The sequence below is a fragment of the Astatotilapia calliptera genome, chromosome 19 (genome assembly GCF_964374335.1).
Source record: "Astatotilapia calliptera chromosome 19, fAstCal68.1, whole genome shotgun sequence".
NCBI classification, from domain to species: Eukaryota; Metazoa; Chordata; class Actinopteri; order Cichliformes; family Cichlidae; genus Astatotilapia; species Astatotilapia calliptera.
The window spans coordinates 23,599,591-23,618,927 of NC_137440.1; the positions used below are offsets into that span (position 1 = coordinate 23,599,591).

General features: G+C 41.0%; 2 protein-coding genes across 2 annotated transcripts; one reads left to right on the forward strand and one right to left on the reverse strand.

Moving 5' to 3' along the window:
- Positions 1–270: 270 nt before the first annotated feature.
- On the reverse strand, positions 271–4,103 carry LOC113012276 (ankyrin repeat domain-containing protein 34C). Its single transcript, XM_026152378.2, has 4 exons — positions 3,890–4,103; positions 3,239–3,421; positions 2,748–2,964; positions 271–1,239 (listed from the first exon to the last, which is right to left on the reverse strand). The coding sequence occupies exons 1-4, from the start codon at positions 4,100–4,102 to the stop codon at positions 386–388; spliced, it is 1,467 nt and encodes a 488-aa protein (XP_026008163.2). The 5' UTR covers position 4,103; the 3' UTR covers positions 271–385.
- A 4,965-nt stretch (positions 4,104–9,068) lies between these two features.
- On the forward strand, positions 9,069–18,917 carry LOC113012340 (RNA polymerase II elongation factor ELL-like). The gene is made up of 12 exons (XM_026152468.2): positions 9,069–9,340; positions 11,663–11,707; positions 11,824–11,945; positions 12,418–12,578; positions 13,426–13,718; positions 13,960–14,084; positions 15,444–15,918; positions 16,006–16,093; positions 16,181–16,247; positions 16,364–16,535; positions 17,684–17,728; positions 17,821–18,917. Exons 1-12 carry the CDS (start codon positions 9,206–9,208, stop codon positions 17,947–17,949), a joined length of 1,857 nt encoding a protein of 618 aa, XP_026008253.2. The 5' UTR covers positions 9,069–9,205; the 3' UTR covers positions 17,950–18,917.
- The last annotated feature ends 420 nt before the right edge of the window (positions 18,918–19,337 follow it).

The window sequence follows — 19,337 nt, forward strand, 5'->3', positions numbered from 1 at the left end:
AGCATATGACTGAGTCAAAGCTCTGACTGATCTCCTTAACAGATGAAATAAAGAAAGTGTTTAAGTTACTGGCAATAGATAGAGGCTCTCTAACAATAGAGTTATTTACATAAAGTTCAATTGTGTTTTTACTTTTGTTTGAATGACGGCCAAGTAATTTATTTAAGTGTTGCCAGATAATTTTACCATTACCTTTGGCTCTTTCAATTATATTTATAGCATTTTTTGCTTTGGCCTGTCTCAAACTTCTTGTTTGAGACAGTTCCTTCTCCAAACTTTTCTCTTCCCATGATTATACAGTAGAGGCTAAAACTAGTCCAAGTACTGGTGAACCTAACTTGTAAAAATGACGCTGGGACCATTATCCTTCAAATATAATATGGTCTCACATGTCTAAATAGTTCATCCGTGTTCCTCCTTTTAGCTGTTCAAGCTGCACCGAGTGACGACGCAGTGACCTCCTGTTTCTCTCGTTGTAGCAGGAGGCAGAAGGAGGAACCAGTGAGGTGACGGAGGAAGCTGAGGGCAGTGGAGGGAGTAGAGCTGGCCTCACTGATGCTCTAGAGGGAGGAGAGGAGCTGGGTGGGTGAGGCAGAAACACCATGGTTCTGCTTTTGGCTGGTGAAACCTGGGTTGGAACCTGGAGGTGAGATGTGGATTGGCTTCCCAAAGGAGGGAGGTCAAGTAGAGGAGGGTCGACTGTGACTGAGGGGAGGGTATTCCTGCGGAGCTGGGAGTGAGGGGGCAGGCCGGTGGGGAGCTTTTTGTCTGAGAGTGACCCTGCAGGAGTGACACATCGTTTGAGGACCACGCTGCCGGGCGTTGCATGAGTCGAGCTCATCTCAGTGAGCGGGACGACAAAATGAGAAGTCTTCAAAGAGAAATCCTCATGGCTGCGGCTGTAATCCTCTCCTCCATATCCGTTATCTCTCCTTTGAACCTTGCCTCTTCTCCTCTCTTCCACTCTGGACTGATCAAAATGGGACTCCTTTTCTTCTTCCTCCTTTTCCTCACCCTTACTCCTTCCTCTCTCCCCTCTCAAATCCTCTCTGTCTCTCTCCTCCTGTGGGCTCCTCTCCCTCCTGCCCTCCTCATAAGCTCTGTTCAGACAGGCCAGGTTGTGAATCGCTAGCCAGGGTTCAGATGATATTCTCTGTCTGAGAGGGGGAGAGCTGCACCGGCTCAGTGGTTCACAGGAGGGACGTCTGCTGCTAATGCTGCTGCTACTTCCTCGTTGGCCTGGAGGAAGAAAAGAAGTCAGTTTTAGGGGTTAAAATCATAGATGTAGAAGCTGTTGAGAAGAGGCATCCTTTCTCTGTTGCTGTAATGTTTCTTCATATTTGTCATAAAGCTGGCTCCCTGTTGGATACATACAAGGCTTTTAATCTACCAATATAGTGTCTTAAAAAAGGTGAACATCTATGATAAAAGTCACTGATAATGTCTTGTTTAGAAGATATAAGCTGCAGCAGTCGTCACATTGTGATATCTCTGTCCCTGTGATTTACATCTGCCCACTTTGAACACCTCTCACAGTGCCACGCAGGAAGCCATGGCAATCCATCCTATTTCAGTCCAGAATAAAGCGAGGCAAAGCTACACATTCATATAAATATGTTGTGCATAGCGTGTGCTATAAATTCTAAAAATATTCAGCCAGGTTTTCCCCAGTTCATCACTTACCCTCACATGACACATCTTTCCCATAACAACCATCTGTCTTTATTCACTCTGCTTCTATGGCACAAATCGAGTTCATAGACGGGACCTGTAGCTTCCTTCATTACAAGCTTCACTCACCCTGGCAACACATGTTCATTTTCTCTCCTCGGGAATGAGCGTGCAGCTAATGATTTCAACCACAAGGCATTTATTCTCATCTGTCTAGACTTGTTTTTGTTCAGTGCTGATCTGCTATTATCCAGGAGAGGCAAGTGTCTGCATATAGAGATTGCAGTATTGATCTGTTTTAAGGCGGTATAGCCAGACAACTCTGATAATATTATTCAGAGCCGGTTAGGGAATCCGTTATGCTGTGGGGGGAGTGTTTTGTTGACATGGATCGGGTCCGCTAATCCTTTAAAGAGAAGCGTCTCTGAAAATCAGAACTCGTCCTGTGATGAAATGTTTCTGTTCAGATGGAAAATACCGTGAGGGCTGCAGTAGCAGTTCTGACTGGTTTGGTGTGGTCAGAAGTGCAGCTTTGTTGGAACTTTAACTAAAACCAACAGTCGTGTCAGTGTCTTTAAATACAGTTGTGGTCAGAAGTTTACATGGAGTCATCACGGGCATGGCTGTCAAGATCATTTTCGGCTTTTAATGATTTCCTTTGAATTCTGCTTTTTCCAGGGTGGAATGATTATACAGCAGACATCTTTATTGACTTTAAAAAACAAGAATTGGATGCACAAGTTTTTTTCAAGTATACAAGGAACTCACTGAAGATCTAAGAAATAGAACTGAAGATTCAAACAAACTGGTAATGTCTCTCTGAGCCATTTCTAAACAACTGCATATTCCAATATCATCAGTTCAAACGGTTGTATGTAAGTACAAGTTATTCAGATATGTCTTAATAACTTGGGGATTAGAGAAATTCCAAAATAAATTCAAATGTATGCACCCAGTTCTTTTTATTTAAGACATTGAAGGTGTACAGCCATTTCAGTGTACAGCCTGCTGGTGTGGGATACACCATAATTCAATTAAACCAAGGCATTTTCCTGTAAACAAAGCTCATTACTCACTTGTTGCTCTGAAGTTGAAGATGTTTTCGCCCTCGGGTGAGTTTGGCGAGCCTGTCTTCAGGACTATGTCAGATGGGGACATGCAGGACACCGGTGAGGTGTTTGGGGATGGGAGAACATTCAGATAGCGTCTGGTCACAGGGCCTCCATGCACACCCACCTCGGTGGCAATGATGATGATGTCACGACCTCTGACCTGACATGCATCCATCAATACCTGAAGTACAAGAATGCTGGTAAAGTAACTTTACAGGTCTTGTGGAGGTGTTGAAATCTCCTTCTTTTGGAGTTCTATTACATCCTGGTAGTTTTAATGATAATCATTTAAAATGAACTAAATTATATCAATTAATTGAAATGAACTCCATCTTAGGATGGTATAGGGTTAAAACCCTAACTTATAAACAATGCAAAACCTCATAATATCCTCTTCCATCCTTTAAATGTATTGATTCACACTTCATTTCATTTTTTCTTTGCTCCTTACTAACCTTCAGAGTAGGCTGATGCTGCGCGTTGATGGCGTAGACCAAAGCTGAGGCTCCAGAGTAATCCTCCATGCTTGGGTCGGCTCCTGCAGCAAGGAGTGTGGCTGCGACCTGAGCTCCCGCATGCTCCATACAGGCGTACATCAGCGCAGTACGCCCCGCCCGGTCTTGTGCATTAGGATCTGCCTGATCAGTGCAAAAGATCCAATTGAGTGATTAATTCAGTGATAAATGGTTATCCCAGAAGGGACATGGTCCGGTGTTAGGAGTCACTCGGAAAGCTCAAGTGTATATTTTATAGAAACCAAATTTAGCAGAACTCTGTGCAATTTGGCTAATGCTCTCTTAATTAGAACTGATCTGGCACTGTTGCTTTTGTGTTGTGGCTCTCAACTGTGACTCACAGTGTGTTATATTCTGTTCTCCGGTGCCAGCATGTTCAGGAACACCCTTTTAGTTGGATGGGGTACACAAGCAGAGCTGGATAGATCACAAGCCTGTTTACTATGCATTAAAAGTTCTCCTCTCTTAGAGCAAGTACAGTTTTTTATGCATTAAAAATACACCTAAGTCAATAAACTGCTGAACTTGTATGCACATGTTTACATTCAAGTGTCTGTATTTAATGGTGACTATTTGTCACTGAGGACTGACCTTGTTCTGGAGGAGGTATGTGAGGAGCTTAATTGTCTCAGACCCAGCAGGCTCCCCTCTCAGGGCCTTGCAGGCAGCCAGCAGAGCTGTCTCTCCTTTAGGGTTGCGCCCATTTACCTCTGCTCCACCGTCTACCAGCAGACGGACCAGACGGAGCTTCCCAGAGGATGCTGCACTGATGAGCGGGCTACAGTCTGACAGAGGGTCCAACATCGCCGCTGTAGGGCATTCAGTCATTTATCATTCTGATACTAATAATATCATATCATATATATAGATGCAGAAATGCCTCAATCCTGTAATCAGAGCACTAATTGGATTACTATGACATGCACATGCACTATATTGCCAAAAGTATTCACTCATACATCCAAATAATTGAATTCAGGTGTTCCAATAACTTCCATGGCCACAGGTGTTTAAAATTAAGTCCTCAACTTTCTGCAGAGTCAATCTCTACAGACCTGCAAACTTCATATGTTCACCTGATTAGTTCAAGAAGCATGCATAGAGAATGTTTTTCTAGTGATGACCCCTTCCTGTTCCCACATGTCTGTGCACCAGTGCACTAACCAGGTAACATAAAGACACGGATGAGCGAGTTTGGTGTGGAAGAACTAGACTGGCCTGCACAGAGTCCTGACTTCAACCAGACAGAACACATTTGAGATAAATTAGAGCAGAGACTGCGAGCCAGGCCTTCTCATCCAACATCAGTGTCTGACCTCACAAATATGCTTCTGCAAGAATTATCACAAATTCCCATAAACACTCCTAAACCTTGTGGAAAGCCTACCCAGAAGAGTTGAAGCTACTTTAGCTACAAAGTGGGCCGACATCATATTAAATCCTTGGATAAGGATGGGCTGTCATATGTGCATGAAGGCAGATGAGTGAATGCTTTTGGCTATTTAGTGTCTGTGTCAGCAGTCGTCCTCTCATGCACCTGTCGCTCATTCAGATGTGCAGAAATTCTACATCAGAGGTGTGCAAGCAACAGAGATACTTATAAAAAGTAAATTTAAAGAAGACTGGGGAAAGATTTTCGATTTTCTTCCTTATGTCATTTTAAAATTTTCTTCTAATATCAGTGAAATTTTTAATGGATGAGCAGAGTATCTACAAAGTACCTACATTCAACATCATTCTTACCTTAATTTTTCTGTTCAGTCTGTCTTCTTCAACAAAACACAAAGACAGCAGTCATCTTCAAGTTATCTAGATACGATGCAAAAAAAAAACCCTACTACCCTGCTCCGAATTTTATCCTGATTCTTTACTAGCTTGGTTTTCTGCATGAAGCGTCCTCGTGTCGCTGGCCTGCAGCAATCAGCCGAACATGAAGTGATAGGATACTAACTTTCATGTACTCCCTCGGTCTCTGTCTCCCTCCGTCCTGATCTGTCCTCTCCTTACCTTCTGGGTCAAAGGGAGGTTCAGCCCACGGCTACTGTTCAAAGTCATAAATGGTTTTAAGCCCAAAATGTCACCTGTTGCAAACACTACACTTCAAAAGAGCCAGAGGGCCTTTGATATGAGTCAGCTTTGAACAGTTCTCATCTGCTTTGAGACCATCTGTGTTCAAACACTGGCAGGGAGACATAGATGAGAAACCGAACTAAGGCTAAGCAGGCTCACACATTAAACTCATGGCAGCTCATTTGTATCTGAACATTTTTGACGCACTTCTGTTGTTTGTATTTTAATCTTTTGTTCTTTCAGAGCACTAAGCGGCTGTTAATATACAGTCATGGTAAAAAGAAGTACACCTATACAGTTCTTATCAGGATAAATTGGGTAAATATGACCTCAAAAGAACAACACATTAGAATATAATGTGACATTATTCAGACCTACTACAATGACCATTAAGTAGGTCATTGACCTACTTGAACAATTAAGTGAATCATCCTGGTGGAGGACCGTTTTTCAAACCTAAGCCGTGCTGCCATGTTCTTTTTTACAGAAAAGAGGCTTTCGCTTCTTCTAAACAAATCATACCTTTTCAGTCTTTTTTCTAACTGTGCTGTCGTGAACTTCAATATTTAAGATGCTAACTGAGGCCTGTAGAGTCTGAGATGTAGTTCTTTGTATTTTTGCAGTTTCTTTGAGTATTACACAATCTGTCCTCAAGGTCAATTCGGTCAGGTCGGGACATTCCCTCTCAGGGTGATACAGTTATCTTGAATATTTTGTGAATAATCTTTCAAATTGAAAACTTTGTAACCTTTCCCAGACTGACAGGCAGCAACAACTGCTTCTTCAAAGCAATGACTTCTGCTTTTTTTTATAGAGACGCTCACAACCTACCCTCTTAATTCCTGTAGAAGCAGTAAAGTTGTACTATATTTTTATATTTTACATGTAAAATAAAATGTAATTTGTTGTTCATACGAGATTGTATTTAGCTAATTTTAAGATATGTTGATATATAAAACCTCAAATATGAAGGAGAGTGTATGAAAATGCAGATGGGTGTAATACTGCTTCCAATACTGAACTTTTGATTGAAATACAAATGAATTCAGTTAATCAAACTGTGTCAAATAAAACTGGTGAGAGCTAAGACTATAAATCAGAAAGAATCTGGATATAATAGAGGTGCTCACACTTACTGATGATTGGATAATCGAGTGCATTTGATTAGCAGCACCTGGCTGGTGTTTACATTTAGTTTTTGTATACTGCTCCTGCAAAGTGGCTGAATTTTTGTTAAATATATAATTACTTGTTGTGTTATGTAGTTGATCCGACCTGCCGAAGGTAAAATTGTATTTTTATGTCCCGACACATAAAATGTTATGAATGAAAGTGTGTGTACTTTCATTTTTGTGTACATACTTTTGATTTGAATGAGAGAAAGAAGGAGGAAGAGACAGTAGATAAACATTTCAGAAAATTGCACACCGGTTGTGTACTTGGGCCAAACCACAATTAGGTCAAGCAAACAGATTTAGCCCGGAGCAAAAGCAGCATGTATAACATGTTTATAAGGCAGTGTGAAACAAGCAGCACTGTGTCTTATGGTATTTACATTATTTTTAGTATTGAGGGCTAAAAGCTTTACTACACAGTAGAGCCTCAAAAAGCAGCAATCATCTCCCTTTTTGAAAAGGTTATCTCAGCATGCAAAATCCTTAAAGATCTTGTCTTCTATCTACAGAGATGTAATAGAGCAACAGGCTGGTTTTGAACTGTATGCAAACGTATTATCTGTCAAAGTTTTTTGGGGTGCTATCTATAGTAAATGTCAGCTGGCTCACTTTCCCAAAGGTGCATATGTTAAATGAAAACTTCATCTGTGTGTGTGACAAGCTGTGTGCAAAACAATGTGAAATATCAGCTTGAGCATTTAATATCCATTTAGATACATATATATGGATTGCAGTCCAAAATGCAGTGTTATTGAGTCATTGCATCGCCTGACACACCCCATTCCTCCTGCTGGGAATGACTTCAACACTCACTCATGCTGCAGCATTCTGAAGAGGCACATTTTGAATGAGTACCTAGTAACATCATTTTGTCATGGTTACACCAATGTGAAATGACAACCACCTCCTAAATAAGCCCTTCAAGGGAAATTCCAGTGATACATGTCCACCACATCTAACTAAAATAGGCAAAATTAAATCATTAAGATTGTAATTATTAACACCTAAAAATACAACATTATCTTGTTAAAATTTGCTGGGAAGCATTTGGTTTCTGGAATTGTTTCACTGGGTCTCTCACAGCTGGAAAAAGACAAACACAGAAGACTAAATTATCTCTATATGTGTGACTCAGCAGCGACAAAATCCACCAAGAAAAGCTGAGAATGTAGATTCCCTCAGAGCCACTCTGCATTATATTTCAGCACGTGTTGAACTGTCACATGGTGCCACATTTATATCTTGATGTTACTAGTCAAAAAATTTAAATGCATCACTTAGAGTTGTAATTGTGAGCATTGTAGCGGTGATTCAGCCCAAAAAAATTGCACAAATTCTGTTTTGCAACAGGCGGCTAGAGACAAGTGTCTAAAGATATAATGTAAAATTGGTTCTTTGCTAAGATGTCTGTTACGTGTCGTCACAACAGCAGTCCGTCCCTTGAGTTAGGTGCCTTTTTTTATACTTGAATGATTCGAAGGTCAGTGTTAAGCAGCTTAACAAACAAGAACAAACATAAACATTCATCAGAAAATGATCAGGTGCAAGGAATGGACTGAAAATCAGTGAAAAAGCAGCCAATGTCTGATGAAAACATTTAAAAGACCTACAGAGAGCCTGATGAAATATTGCTCAAGCCAATTTTTTTTTTTAAATTACAAGAAAGTCTGGCTCCTTGGACGCAGACTATTAAGAAATGAGAGATGTCTCAACACTTGTACTGCTGTCGCCACTAACCTGAGTATACATCACAGATCTCTTAGTCTGTCTGATTCCACAGGTGGATGTAGATTTAAGATTAACTTTTACATGCACAACACAGGCAAAGCACACGTTTTGTTAATGGTCGCCATAAACACATGATATTTTTAATGTTGTCATATATTAGGAATATCATGTAATGGCTTGTGACCATTTTGCATCCCATTTTTGTTTAATCTAAGCTGAGAGTTGTGGTTAGATTTGTTTTAATATACTGGAACTTTAATGTGTAGTCCGCTTTTACAACAGAGTAGTTGTCAGTTAGTCAAATTGTACTCAAATTGTAATGTAGTTTAAAAGAAAAGGTGGTTAGAGAAAACCTACTTCCTCTCTATAGCTGTGCACAAACGTGCTAACCAGACATCCTAACTTCCTCATTTCTAAACACATTGTTTATTCTATATGGATAGCAATCATTGCTTAAAATATTAGGTTTGTCTTGCTCACACCCTTTTATTCTTGACATGTAAAAAAGTACCCAAAAAATCAGCGTAAATTAATAATACTTGTATCAGTATTTCGCTCAGATAAATCTCCATCCAGCCGTTTATAAATCGCTGAAACAAAATCACCTGTGTCCTCGCACTCACTGTGCAAAGTACCCTCATCATGCCAAAGAAAGAGAATTAGCATAGTGAGAGGGGAAGTAGAAAAAAACAGTAGAGGTGGTTACGTAAAGCCCTACGTAATGGTTTATTTATGTCGGTGGGCCAATAAAATGTGCTCTGACTTCAGCCGTCATGACGTAATGCGATCTACTCCAGAATAGCGCGCGGCGGAGGAGCAGCCACACTGTGCAGTTCAGCTCTTTCTCTCTCCGGACCGTCTGGCCAATGTTTGTTTATTTATGTCGGATTCGTGCGGTCCGGAATAAGGCTGGCAGGGCGGGATTTGCGGCGGCATGTCGGCGTTAAAGGAGAACCAGTGTTACGGGCTGTCCAGCGGCAAACTGAGCCGCGGCGGTAACATCTCCGTTTTTCACGTAAAACTCACTGACAGCGCGGCAACAGCCATTAATACCTTCCAAAACGGCAAGGTGGGTCATTTTCTAAAGTATTTTCTCTTCAAATAATTACAGTTAAGTACACTGACATTTAAATTTAACGTACCACTTTGTCAAAGGAACAATTTTTGGGTTTTTTAACAAAGGAAAAGACGAAGTGATACTAAACGCGGGTTTGTTTTTTGTGTGTGCTTTAAATTTCGGCCGAAGTTCACCACTACCTTCCCCGGTTGTTGACTCCTACAAGCTCCCCCCTTTTCAAGCTATGAAATGGAAATACATGTTGCATAATACAACGCAGAAGCGTTTCCCTGTGTGCTGATGTTTGTAACGAGCTGCTGGCCCACTGCTCACAAGCTGCTGGCAAAGTACTAGGAATGCTAATCAGTGCCGGGGTCGAGGAGAGGAGAAAGGAAAAAGGAGGACAGGCTGTGTGTGTAGGGGGGAGGAAGGGAGGTTAGTTGTGGGAGGATATTCTGAATTGGATTTAAAGACATGGAGTACTTGTGTGATTTATTTTTCTTTTTTTAATTTGCTGAATATCATAAAGATCAGAAGACAGATGGACGAACTCAGGCAAACATTTGACCCAGTTAATCATAAATGAATCAGACGCTGCAGGAAGTGTAAAGCAGAGAACAGTCATGTACACTTCCTCAATGCACTAATTCCTCCTAATACAGATAGGAAACTCCTCAGTGAAGAAATGACAGCTACAAGCTTTTCTGATGAAAGGTGGAAACCACGCTGCTCATGTCATGTCCTCGCTTTCAGCGTAATACAGCTGTGATGAGATCGAGGGGGGAAAGCACCTGATGAGGAGCAGGCTGTAATATGCATATATCAGTGTTTCTGAGCATGCATTTAGGTTCTTTATTTAGCTTTAAGCATGTCTATTCAAATCCTACTTGGCTGGATCACAGATACCAAAAAAGAAAAACCCAAAAAACACCTCCACACCTTACTCTGTACTAGCAGCCACCTCACTTTCTCTGCACTCATCAACAGGTGGACTTATGCAAAGGTCAGAATCGAGTCATCACATACTTTCCATCCCTGCTGCAAACGTGTCACTTTGGCTAGTTCGCTCCCTGTGAGAGATGATACTGTGTTTCATCATATTTTTATCTGTGGAGCTGCTTATTGACCTTAGCCAGTGCAAGGGGATGGAGGAGCAGCAGGACCTGGAGCAGACAATGGTGCATGTACCCATCTGTTTAAATGGGAACTGAGCACTCAAATAATACCTGACATGCTTGTTTAATATCCTGAGTTTATTAATAGGACTGGGTTTGTTCTTGATATGAACGCAATGGGTGTAGGGTTTCTTTTTCTCTTTCGGATTCCTAAGTAGGAGGGGGAAGTAGCTTCTGGGTGATGAAAGTGAAGCAAGTACAGAGCTTAACAGTGACTTAACATGCATTCATTTTAATGGCCAGCAGGAGGTGACTTTTCTAGTTTCAGGAAGAAGTCCAGTTCTAGAAGTCTATTGGAAAATGACCCTGCTGCTCACTTGATCTGTACCCTTATTATATGGTTGTCTGATAACTTTATGGTTTCAATTACTAGTTTCACAGCTTATTCAATACAGCACGATTCAATAAGTGTCCAGAGGGACAGTAAAGTGGCATATCTCCCTTGTTTTTCCATCATATCCCTCGCTGTTTATAGACAGCAAGAGAGGGATGGGCCTCACTAACCAATGGATGATGTCACAACAGCATTGTCTTATATCTTATATACAGTTGGTGTGCACTATGCAGGTTAAGAGCTAATTAGGAAAGCTCACATCTTTCTAAATCGATAACCCTGTTCAAAAATAAATAAATAAATGAATACATAAATAATCTTCCAACTGTAGCACTTGAGACCTGTAATCAGACCCTTACTGGGCCGCTGCAAAAGAAGGGATACTACCTTCACTTGCAAGCTGGTGTGGGGTTGTGAGAAAAAAAGATGTTGGAAAATTCTCTGAAATGCTGTTCACAATTACGAAGAATAACAGTACACAAAACAAAATGAAAATGGGCTACTAGCAGCCAGAAAACCACCAGAAGCATTCAGATGAATAGTGCAGACCACAAAACATCCTCTACTGCCCTGCTCTATATGTATATGTGTGGGCTTGTTTTACTATACTTGTGGCATCTGCTAACCTTGTGGAAACTATTATAACTGGACTCCACAAGTTTAAGGTTAAGCATTTGTTTGACGTTGTCAACGTTAGCAAATGAAGCACTCATACAAAGAGGGTTGTGAGAAAACGAGTCAGTATGTTAATGCTTGTGGGGTTTTAAAGATGCACACATCTAATGTTTTCTCTCTTTCTTTCTTTTTTTTCCCCCCCCACCACAGGGCTGGTCGGCCCAACCCACCATCTGTTTTAGTGGAAATGAAGGGGTAAGAAGGACGTCTTACTGCTGACACAAAGCGATCCTAACACATTTTAAAGCTGATAAATCTCAATCTTTCAATCTCAATCTGCTCTTTTTCTTCTTTCCCTATTCATATTACAGAGAATCACCATCCCTTGTTCGGAAAATAGAGATGAAGTCAGGAATTTCACCTTTGGTGTAACTAATGTTGCCCGTGATAATCCCCACGGAAGCTTTGACTGCATCAAACAGCTCAGCACCAGGTAAAGGCAGCAAAAAGCATCAGTTTCGATATAGGAAGGGTTTTCAGATTAAAATAGAGTTGTAAGGCTTTAACTGTATTGTTTTGTCTGAGGTGGTTAAATGATTATATGTTTACTTAGTATTATAGATGTAGAAATAACTGACTGCCTCAATGAGTATTAATCTTTTCAAATGTCTCTGCCCCCTGCTGCTGTGTGAAAGTTACCCTGCTGCTAACGTTTCTCTGCCTTTAAATGCCAGAGAAAACTCAGGGTTCCTGACTGCATAAGCATAGAAATGCACTGAAGTGGATTTAAATGTCATGTATTGGCGAGGCAGACAAGTAGTCCAGCATGCATCTAACTGAACACTACCTAAAGCAACTGCGTCCTGAGAAACAATCTTTTATTTGACACGGATAACCTTTGCAAGGAGTCGTTAAAGCACTGTCAGGTCGCTGTCTGTACACGCTGTCTTCTCTCCTCCTCTCAGTGCCGCCGAGGAGCTGTCATGTCTCGGGGTGATTCAGAAGAAGATGACAGTCAAAGCCACAGATGAGTCGTACGATAAAGCTCGTCAGAGCATGGCCCAAGCCGAGGAGGAGACGCGCAGCCGAGGGGCCATTGTCATCAAACACGGAAGCCGCTACCAGGGTATGAAGTATAGAAAACACTTGCACGTCCACAGAGCGTACTCTGTTATACAACAGATAACTCCAGCTAAGCGAGAAGATTGGCCTGAAGAAAAATTTGTTCTGTGCTTATAAGCACAGACAGCCATATTGCATTGGTTGCCTTGGCAACATGTGTAGTAACCAGTGACATGGTAACGGCCTGTCTTGTTTTCTCCTGCATGTTTTGTCCTTTTGTGTAGCTATCTGTAAACTTTCTATATGTGATACAGTGGTTTTAAAGAATACATGGTCTCTATGCACATACAGAAACTGCGTTCTGCACATGTTCCTCAAACATGAATGTGCATGATGAAACCAATGATTTAGCTTTTTTTTTTTAACAAACCACCAAACCATTTCCGTATGAACTGATATATTATAGCCTGAGTCTCAACTGCTTTCACCGAAAGGGCACATAAATATACGCGTATATATGTAGATGGGTTTTGTTGATTCTGTCATTTCAGAGGAAGCCTTAAAAAGAGAAAAAAACTTCCTTACAACAGGCTTGTGCAACCATGTGGTTACTTCTTAAATTAGACAGCAGGCTTTGCTCGCTGAGATGCGTGTGCATGCAGCTTCGTAACCTAAATGTGGGTTTCTGAAAGGTGAAATGAGGTCTTGTCTTTGTGTTTATCCACATCTCTGCTTTTGGAGAAAGTTCAGGAAGAAAGTCCTTTTCCCCCTCAGTATCTGATTTTGCTTCTCTGTCTGGAAATAGCAATACATGTTAGGAAATGAAGCACAAGGTTATTTTTGATGATTGAAATCTCAGGAAGTGCTCCCCTGATGTCATTGATGTAAAAAAATGTCCTGTTTCTTTGAAGGCAAGAAGGTAACAGTGCGAGCCCCAGCCCCTGCTCTGGCCAGACTCACCAAGCCAAAACACTCGTCTCTTCTCAGCAACATTAAGAAGGGAGTCGGTGCGTCCAAGCCGAAGAAAGATGCCTGTGCATCAAACAGGAGAAGCAGTTGTGATTTGCAAGAGAAGCCCCTCAGGGAGAGAGTAATGCACCTGCTGGCTCTAAGGCCATACAGGAGGCCCGAGTTGATCCTGAGGCTGCAGAAAGACGGGCTGACAGCAGGAGACAAAAACATGCTGGACTCTGTACTAATGGAGGTATTTCTGTTCCAGTTTTATACAAACATAACATGCAAGCATTAGACTGTGTTAAAACTGCCTTTATGCACGTGACTCTTGGTTTCCTTAATATCAAGATTATGTTTTTGCAACCTTTGACAAATCTGTAAAGAATATGAACACACATGGATCAGTTTGGGAATCAAACTCTTAAGTCAACTCCTCAAAAACAATTGTCTTAAGTCTTTTCTCCCCTGTTTTTGTGCATGCTTGTGTTCAGGTCGCTCAGCTTAATAGTAGAGACAGCACATATGTTCTGAAGGACAGTCTGTATAAGGAGCTGCAGAAGGACTGGCCCGGCTACACCTCTGGAGACCAGCAGCTCCTCAAGCGCATCCTTGTCAGGTAACTTAGATAAGGATGTGCCTGCTGCTGTTTTCATACTTTATGACTACTGCAAAGCTCTCAGGCCCTACGTTTCTTCATTATAATTTGTTAAGCTTAAGGAATGGAAATAACTGGCATTTTAGTTCATTTTCATCACTTTGTAAATCACTAAAGTGGCAAAATTTTCAGAGTTCAGTGATTATGTCTAAGTGTTTTTGAGGGTTACAGGTTGCTTTTCTGCAGTGATGTAATTTCTCAAATTTGTGTTTCTGTAAATAGAGTCAGTTTCAAAAAAATCTTTTTGCATGTTTATGTAAAGCAACTGTTACACTGGCAGCAACAGTTCAGACCTGCATATGTAGGTTTTTCTTTTCTTTTTTTTTTTTTTAAGCTGCTGTGATAATTCGAGAGTATGAAATGACATATTTGGACAGAAGATGCAGCGATTGTGAAATACTGAACCAAAATGAAAGTTTACCGTAACAGTTTGGCTGATGATAACGATCGACATTTAAAAAAATTAATCAGTTCCCTTTTTTTGTGCCAAGCCATTCATGATCATCCTTGATGCCAGCTTCATATCATCTTGGTTGAATTGTGCCGAGATGGTGTTCGTATTCAGCAAACATCCCTATTCAACTGTTGTAGTTACTCATAATACAGAAGGAAGCACTCAGGTTGCATAAACCAGTCTTAGTTTGAAATTCTCTTCAAATGCAGTTGCACAGCGATCGAAGGCTCTGATGAAACTTATTCTCACAGCGAGTGCTCTGGTGCTGCGGATAAATTCAGTTAGCAAGAGGCCACATCTTAGAGTTTAATTATCTGATCTGTGTCACCATCAGCCGTTCGGAGGAGACTGCATGAATTAGGCCTGTATGGTTGAAGCAGAAGGTGAACGGATGGTATTTGCATATGTGGGTCCCACTACGTAGCATGGAGGAGGAGGTGTGATGGTGTTGGCGACTTATTCAGGATTCAGTGCAAAATTTAAACAACATATTTGGCAGCAACACGTCATCCCATCTGGTTTGTTTAGTGGGACATTTATTTATTTAAATAACAGGACAATGAGCCACTGGACACCTCCAGGCTCTGTAAAGCCTATTTAACCAAGAAGGAGAGTCAGGGGAATTATGGGATATGTTTGATCACAGAGTGAAATAAAGGCAGCTTCTAAAAGCATAGCATTGTGGTGCTTTTGATTTAGACTTTTTAAACATTTAACACTTGCATCATTTATTTTTTTTTACCATATTATTATGTGTTTATCTGGAGGGCTCTGCTGTTGCATTGCACTGTACAGCACATGCAAGAAAGAAGAATGGATTCCAGGGAAATGCTAATTAAAGCTGATGCCCTGTGTTTTCTGTGCAGGCGACTGTTTCAACCGCAACAGAACCTCCTCGCTGTCCCTGAGGCCCAGGTCAGCCCACTGCGAGACACGCCCAACTCTTCGCCAGCACACCGTCCAAAGCATTCCCTGCCAGAGGAATACACTGACCCTTTGGCCTCCAAGAAGCCCAGGATTTCCCATTTTTCCAGCAAAGCAGCCAGTGACAAGTCAAAAACGAGGCCTTCTAAACAAGCTCACAAGGACATCACAGCAGATGACAAGCAAAGAGTATCGCTTGATCCTCAGAGACTTATTGACTCCTTGTCAGCAGTCTGTCAGCAGGAAGAAAAGGTGGCTAAAAGGTTAGAACCACCTCACGCTCCCCCGAAAGAACCCGAAATTCCACAAGATCACCCTCAGGATAACTCAGATCGCCCCCCGTCCCTTCTAACGGTGCCAGATCTTACCAAACATACAATAAAAAAGAAGAAGCGCAAACACAAACACAGAGACCATGTGAGAAACTGCTCCTTATTTGTCTTTTAATAGTTATTCCATTTGACGTGACACATTGCTAATTTGGATTTGTATTCATTTGTCAAGGAGAAGGATAAGAAGAGAGACAGGATGGAGAAAAGAAAAAGACCCAGCTCAGAGCATCCAAACAGCAAAGCCTCTCTGGACTGCACAGGTGAGGCCTAATGGCTGCTGACTCATCAGCACATGTGCTGCTTGTTTAGTTTTTCACTTAGCTGACATGTTTCTGTTTTTCTTTCAGAGCCGGCTGACATTTTTTTTGACTCTAATGCACTTCGAGTGGACAGTGACACACCAGACTATTTATTGTAAGCATCATTCATTTGAACAAGTATTTGCAATGGTCAAAAGGGGTTGTTTACTTGTCTTAATGCACTTTTATTCAATAATTTCCTTTTCTTCTTTTTTCCCGCCCTCTTCACAGGAAGTACACAGTGATTTGTAGCCACGAGCAGAGACAAAGTTACAAACAGGACTTTAACAAGGAGTACAATGAGTATCGAGATTTACACGCTCGCATTGACAGCGTGACGCAGCAGTTCATGGATTTGGACACACAACTCAAGCAACTCCACCATGAATCACATAAATATAAGGTAGATGTACAGAAAGTCTTTATTTTTCTTTTTTTTTTTTTTTAAATGGAGGAAGTTTGCATAAACATCCTCTCATCTTTCTTTGCTGTTTGTAGTTAGTCATTAGACACATACCGTCCACTTTATTAGGTACACCTTACTTGTACTAGGTTGGACCCCCTTTGGTCTTAAGAACAGCCTTGGTTCTTCATGGCATAGTTTCATTCTTCAGAGATTTTGGTCCGTGTTGGATTGCATCACACGGTTACTGCAGATTTATCGGTTGCACATCCATGATGTCAATCTGCCGTTCCACCATATCCCAAAGGTGCTTCATTGGATTGAAATCTGGTGACCGGAAGCAGAATTAAGTGCAGTGACAACTGAAACCAGTTTGATAATGTTTGAGCTCTGTGACAGTGTGTTATTCTCCAGAAAGCAGCCATCAGAAGATGGTACACTGTGGTCATAAAGGGAGGGACATGGTTAGTAACAATACTCAAATACGCTGTATTGTTTAAATGATGCTCAGTTGTTCCTAGGACGTCCAAAATGTATCAAGAAAATATCCCCCACACCATAATATGACCTGTCGCCTAAATTTGTTAAACTTACGCAAATTGTAGCCTCAGTTTCCTGTAGTGGCAACAAGTTAGGTCTTCTGCTTCTATAATCCATGTGCCTCAAGGCTGCAAGTGCATTCAGCAATGCTCTTCTTTATACTTGTTGGCCCGAAGCAGTTGGGCCTGTAAAGTCATTGGGAATCCCCAAAGCACTCTAACTGATGTTAGAGTACTTTGGGGATTCCCAATGACTAAGACATTTTCACCTACAGAATTGCCACTATGGGTGAAGGATTTATTTTTGGCTCATTAGACTGAGCAGATGAACAGGTGTACTTATTAAAGTGAGCAGTGACGTGTATATGTGGCAAATTCAGTCATATTTTTCCTATATCAAACGTTCACACACAATGGGGCCCCTGTACCAGCATTTGGGGGGGTGAAATTGTTAGGTCATGGTTCCTGAAGCCTAATAAACAAAACCATGAAGACAAACAGTGATGTATTATAGTTTTTCTGTGATCTTATAGTCACATAAGGATTATTTTGCAACTTTTCACAGACTTGATTTAAATTAATCTTCATTTCTGTATTTATCCCTGGCAGACAGTTAGAAATCAAATTCTTCAAGAGTATCGGAAAATTAAAAAGGTAATGACTTTCTTAAAACTCCCCACTTTTTTTTTTTTTTTTTTTTTAAACCACCGCTTTTAAATAATCAAGTTTTCCTTTCCTCACTACAGTCCAACCCAAACTACAATCAGGACAAGGCTCGCTGTGAATACTTGCACAACAAACTGGCACACATCAAGAAGCTCATATCAGAGTACGACCAGCAGCAGCTCCGTGTGGAGCATGCCGCTCTGAACTGAAGAGCCTAACTCGGGATGACGAGTGAACTTCACGAGTACGACAAAGATCCCCAGCCAAAGGGGATTCATGCTGCTGAGCTCAGTGCCATCATGCTTAGGTCTGTGGTCTTAATGGCTAAATATAGTATCATTAGATCTACTGCGATTGTTGGCGAGGTTAAGTCTAAGTTTTGTGAGGAGCTGGAGTGATCGGACGGCAAGATGAGGGATTTTCTTTGAAAGTGGTCAAAGTGATGCTACTGCAGCAACACGGGAGTAACATTAGTTTTGCTCTAAAACCTAGAGCTAGGGTCTTACTCCTCAAAATGCAAACACATGAGGAAATGAGGTGAAAAGCCTTAAAAACATTTGGAGATTCTCATCCCTATTACACCTTTTAGTCGTTGATTTGGGTTTTTTGTGTGAATTTAATCAATTTGAGTATTTACTAACATGTTCTGTCAAACGCATCAGTGTTGAGGTTTAAACTATAAACATGAAAAAATAATAAACTACACGCTGTACCCACCCAGACAGCTCATACAAATGGCAGGTGAAGGTTAATGTCTGATGGCAGCTGGGACGCAGATGTGTCCTGAGAAGAATCCGTCCTGTTCTTCGGGTTTGGTGAGATTACAAGTCTTGCCAGTTGGCTGTGACTGCCGAGTTTTGCCTTGTGCTCCAACTGGACTCGATTCATAGTATTCCACTGGTACTGTGCTTCAGGTGATTTTCCTGGATCACTGAAGACTGTTATGTTGAATGTCATGTGAACTTTAAGTTGTAATCAGGGAATGTGTGTTCCGCACGAGCTTCAGTAAAAGTGTAAATTTAAAATAGGTTTTAATTGTCTGGAAGGACGTTATTATACTGTTTCTGGGAAGGAATCGAAATATGAAAAGACGTAGTTGCATGCTGTGTACTTTACAGAATGCATGATGCATTACTCAAGATTTTGTCTGAGATTCAAATAAATCTGTTTATACTCATTTTGTGTGATACTTCTCCTTATTTACTGTAATTTTACTCTAAATACCAAATAAAAGAGTAATGAATGATGTAAGATGAAAAGGACACTGTAATCATCGTTTTGATGCAGAAATACTACTTTATGCCTGTAAAATGTTGTCTTTGACATCTTTTCAGATCAACTAAAAAGGGGGGAAACAAATGTGCTTTTGCCATAAGCTTGCAACAAAGATGTGTGGTTCATCCCTTGAGTTGTCTGGGGGTTTTTTTTTTTTTTTTCTGGGGGGGGGTTATGCTCCAGAGTTTTATAGATTAGTTTTAGATTCACAAGTATATTAATTTGGTCCTGTTCTAAATTAATCAAATGAAAAAGGTCTGTAATTAATTATTTTCTCTCTAAACCTCGATTCACAGCTTGATTATTCAGTCATCACTCTGTT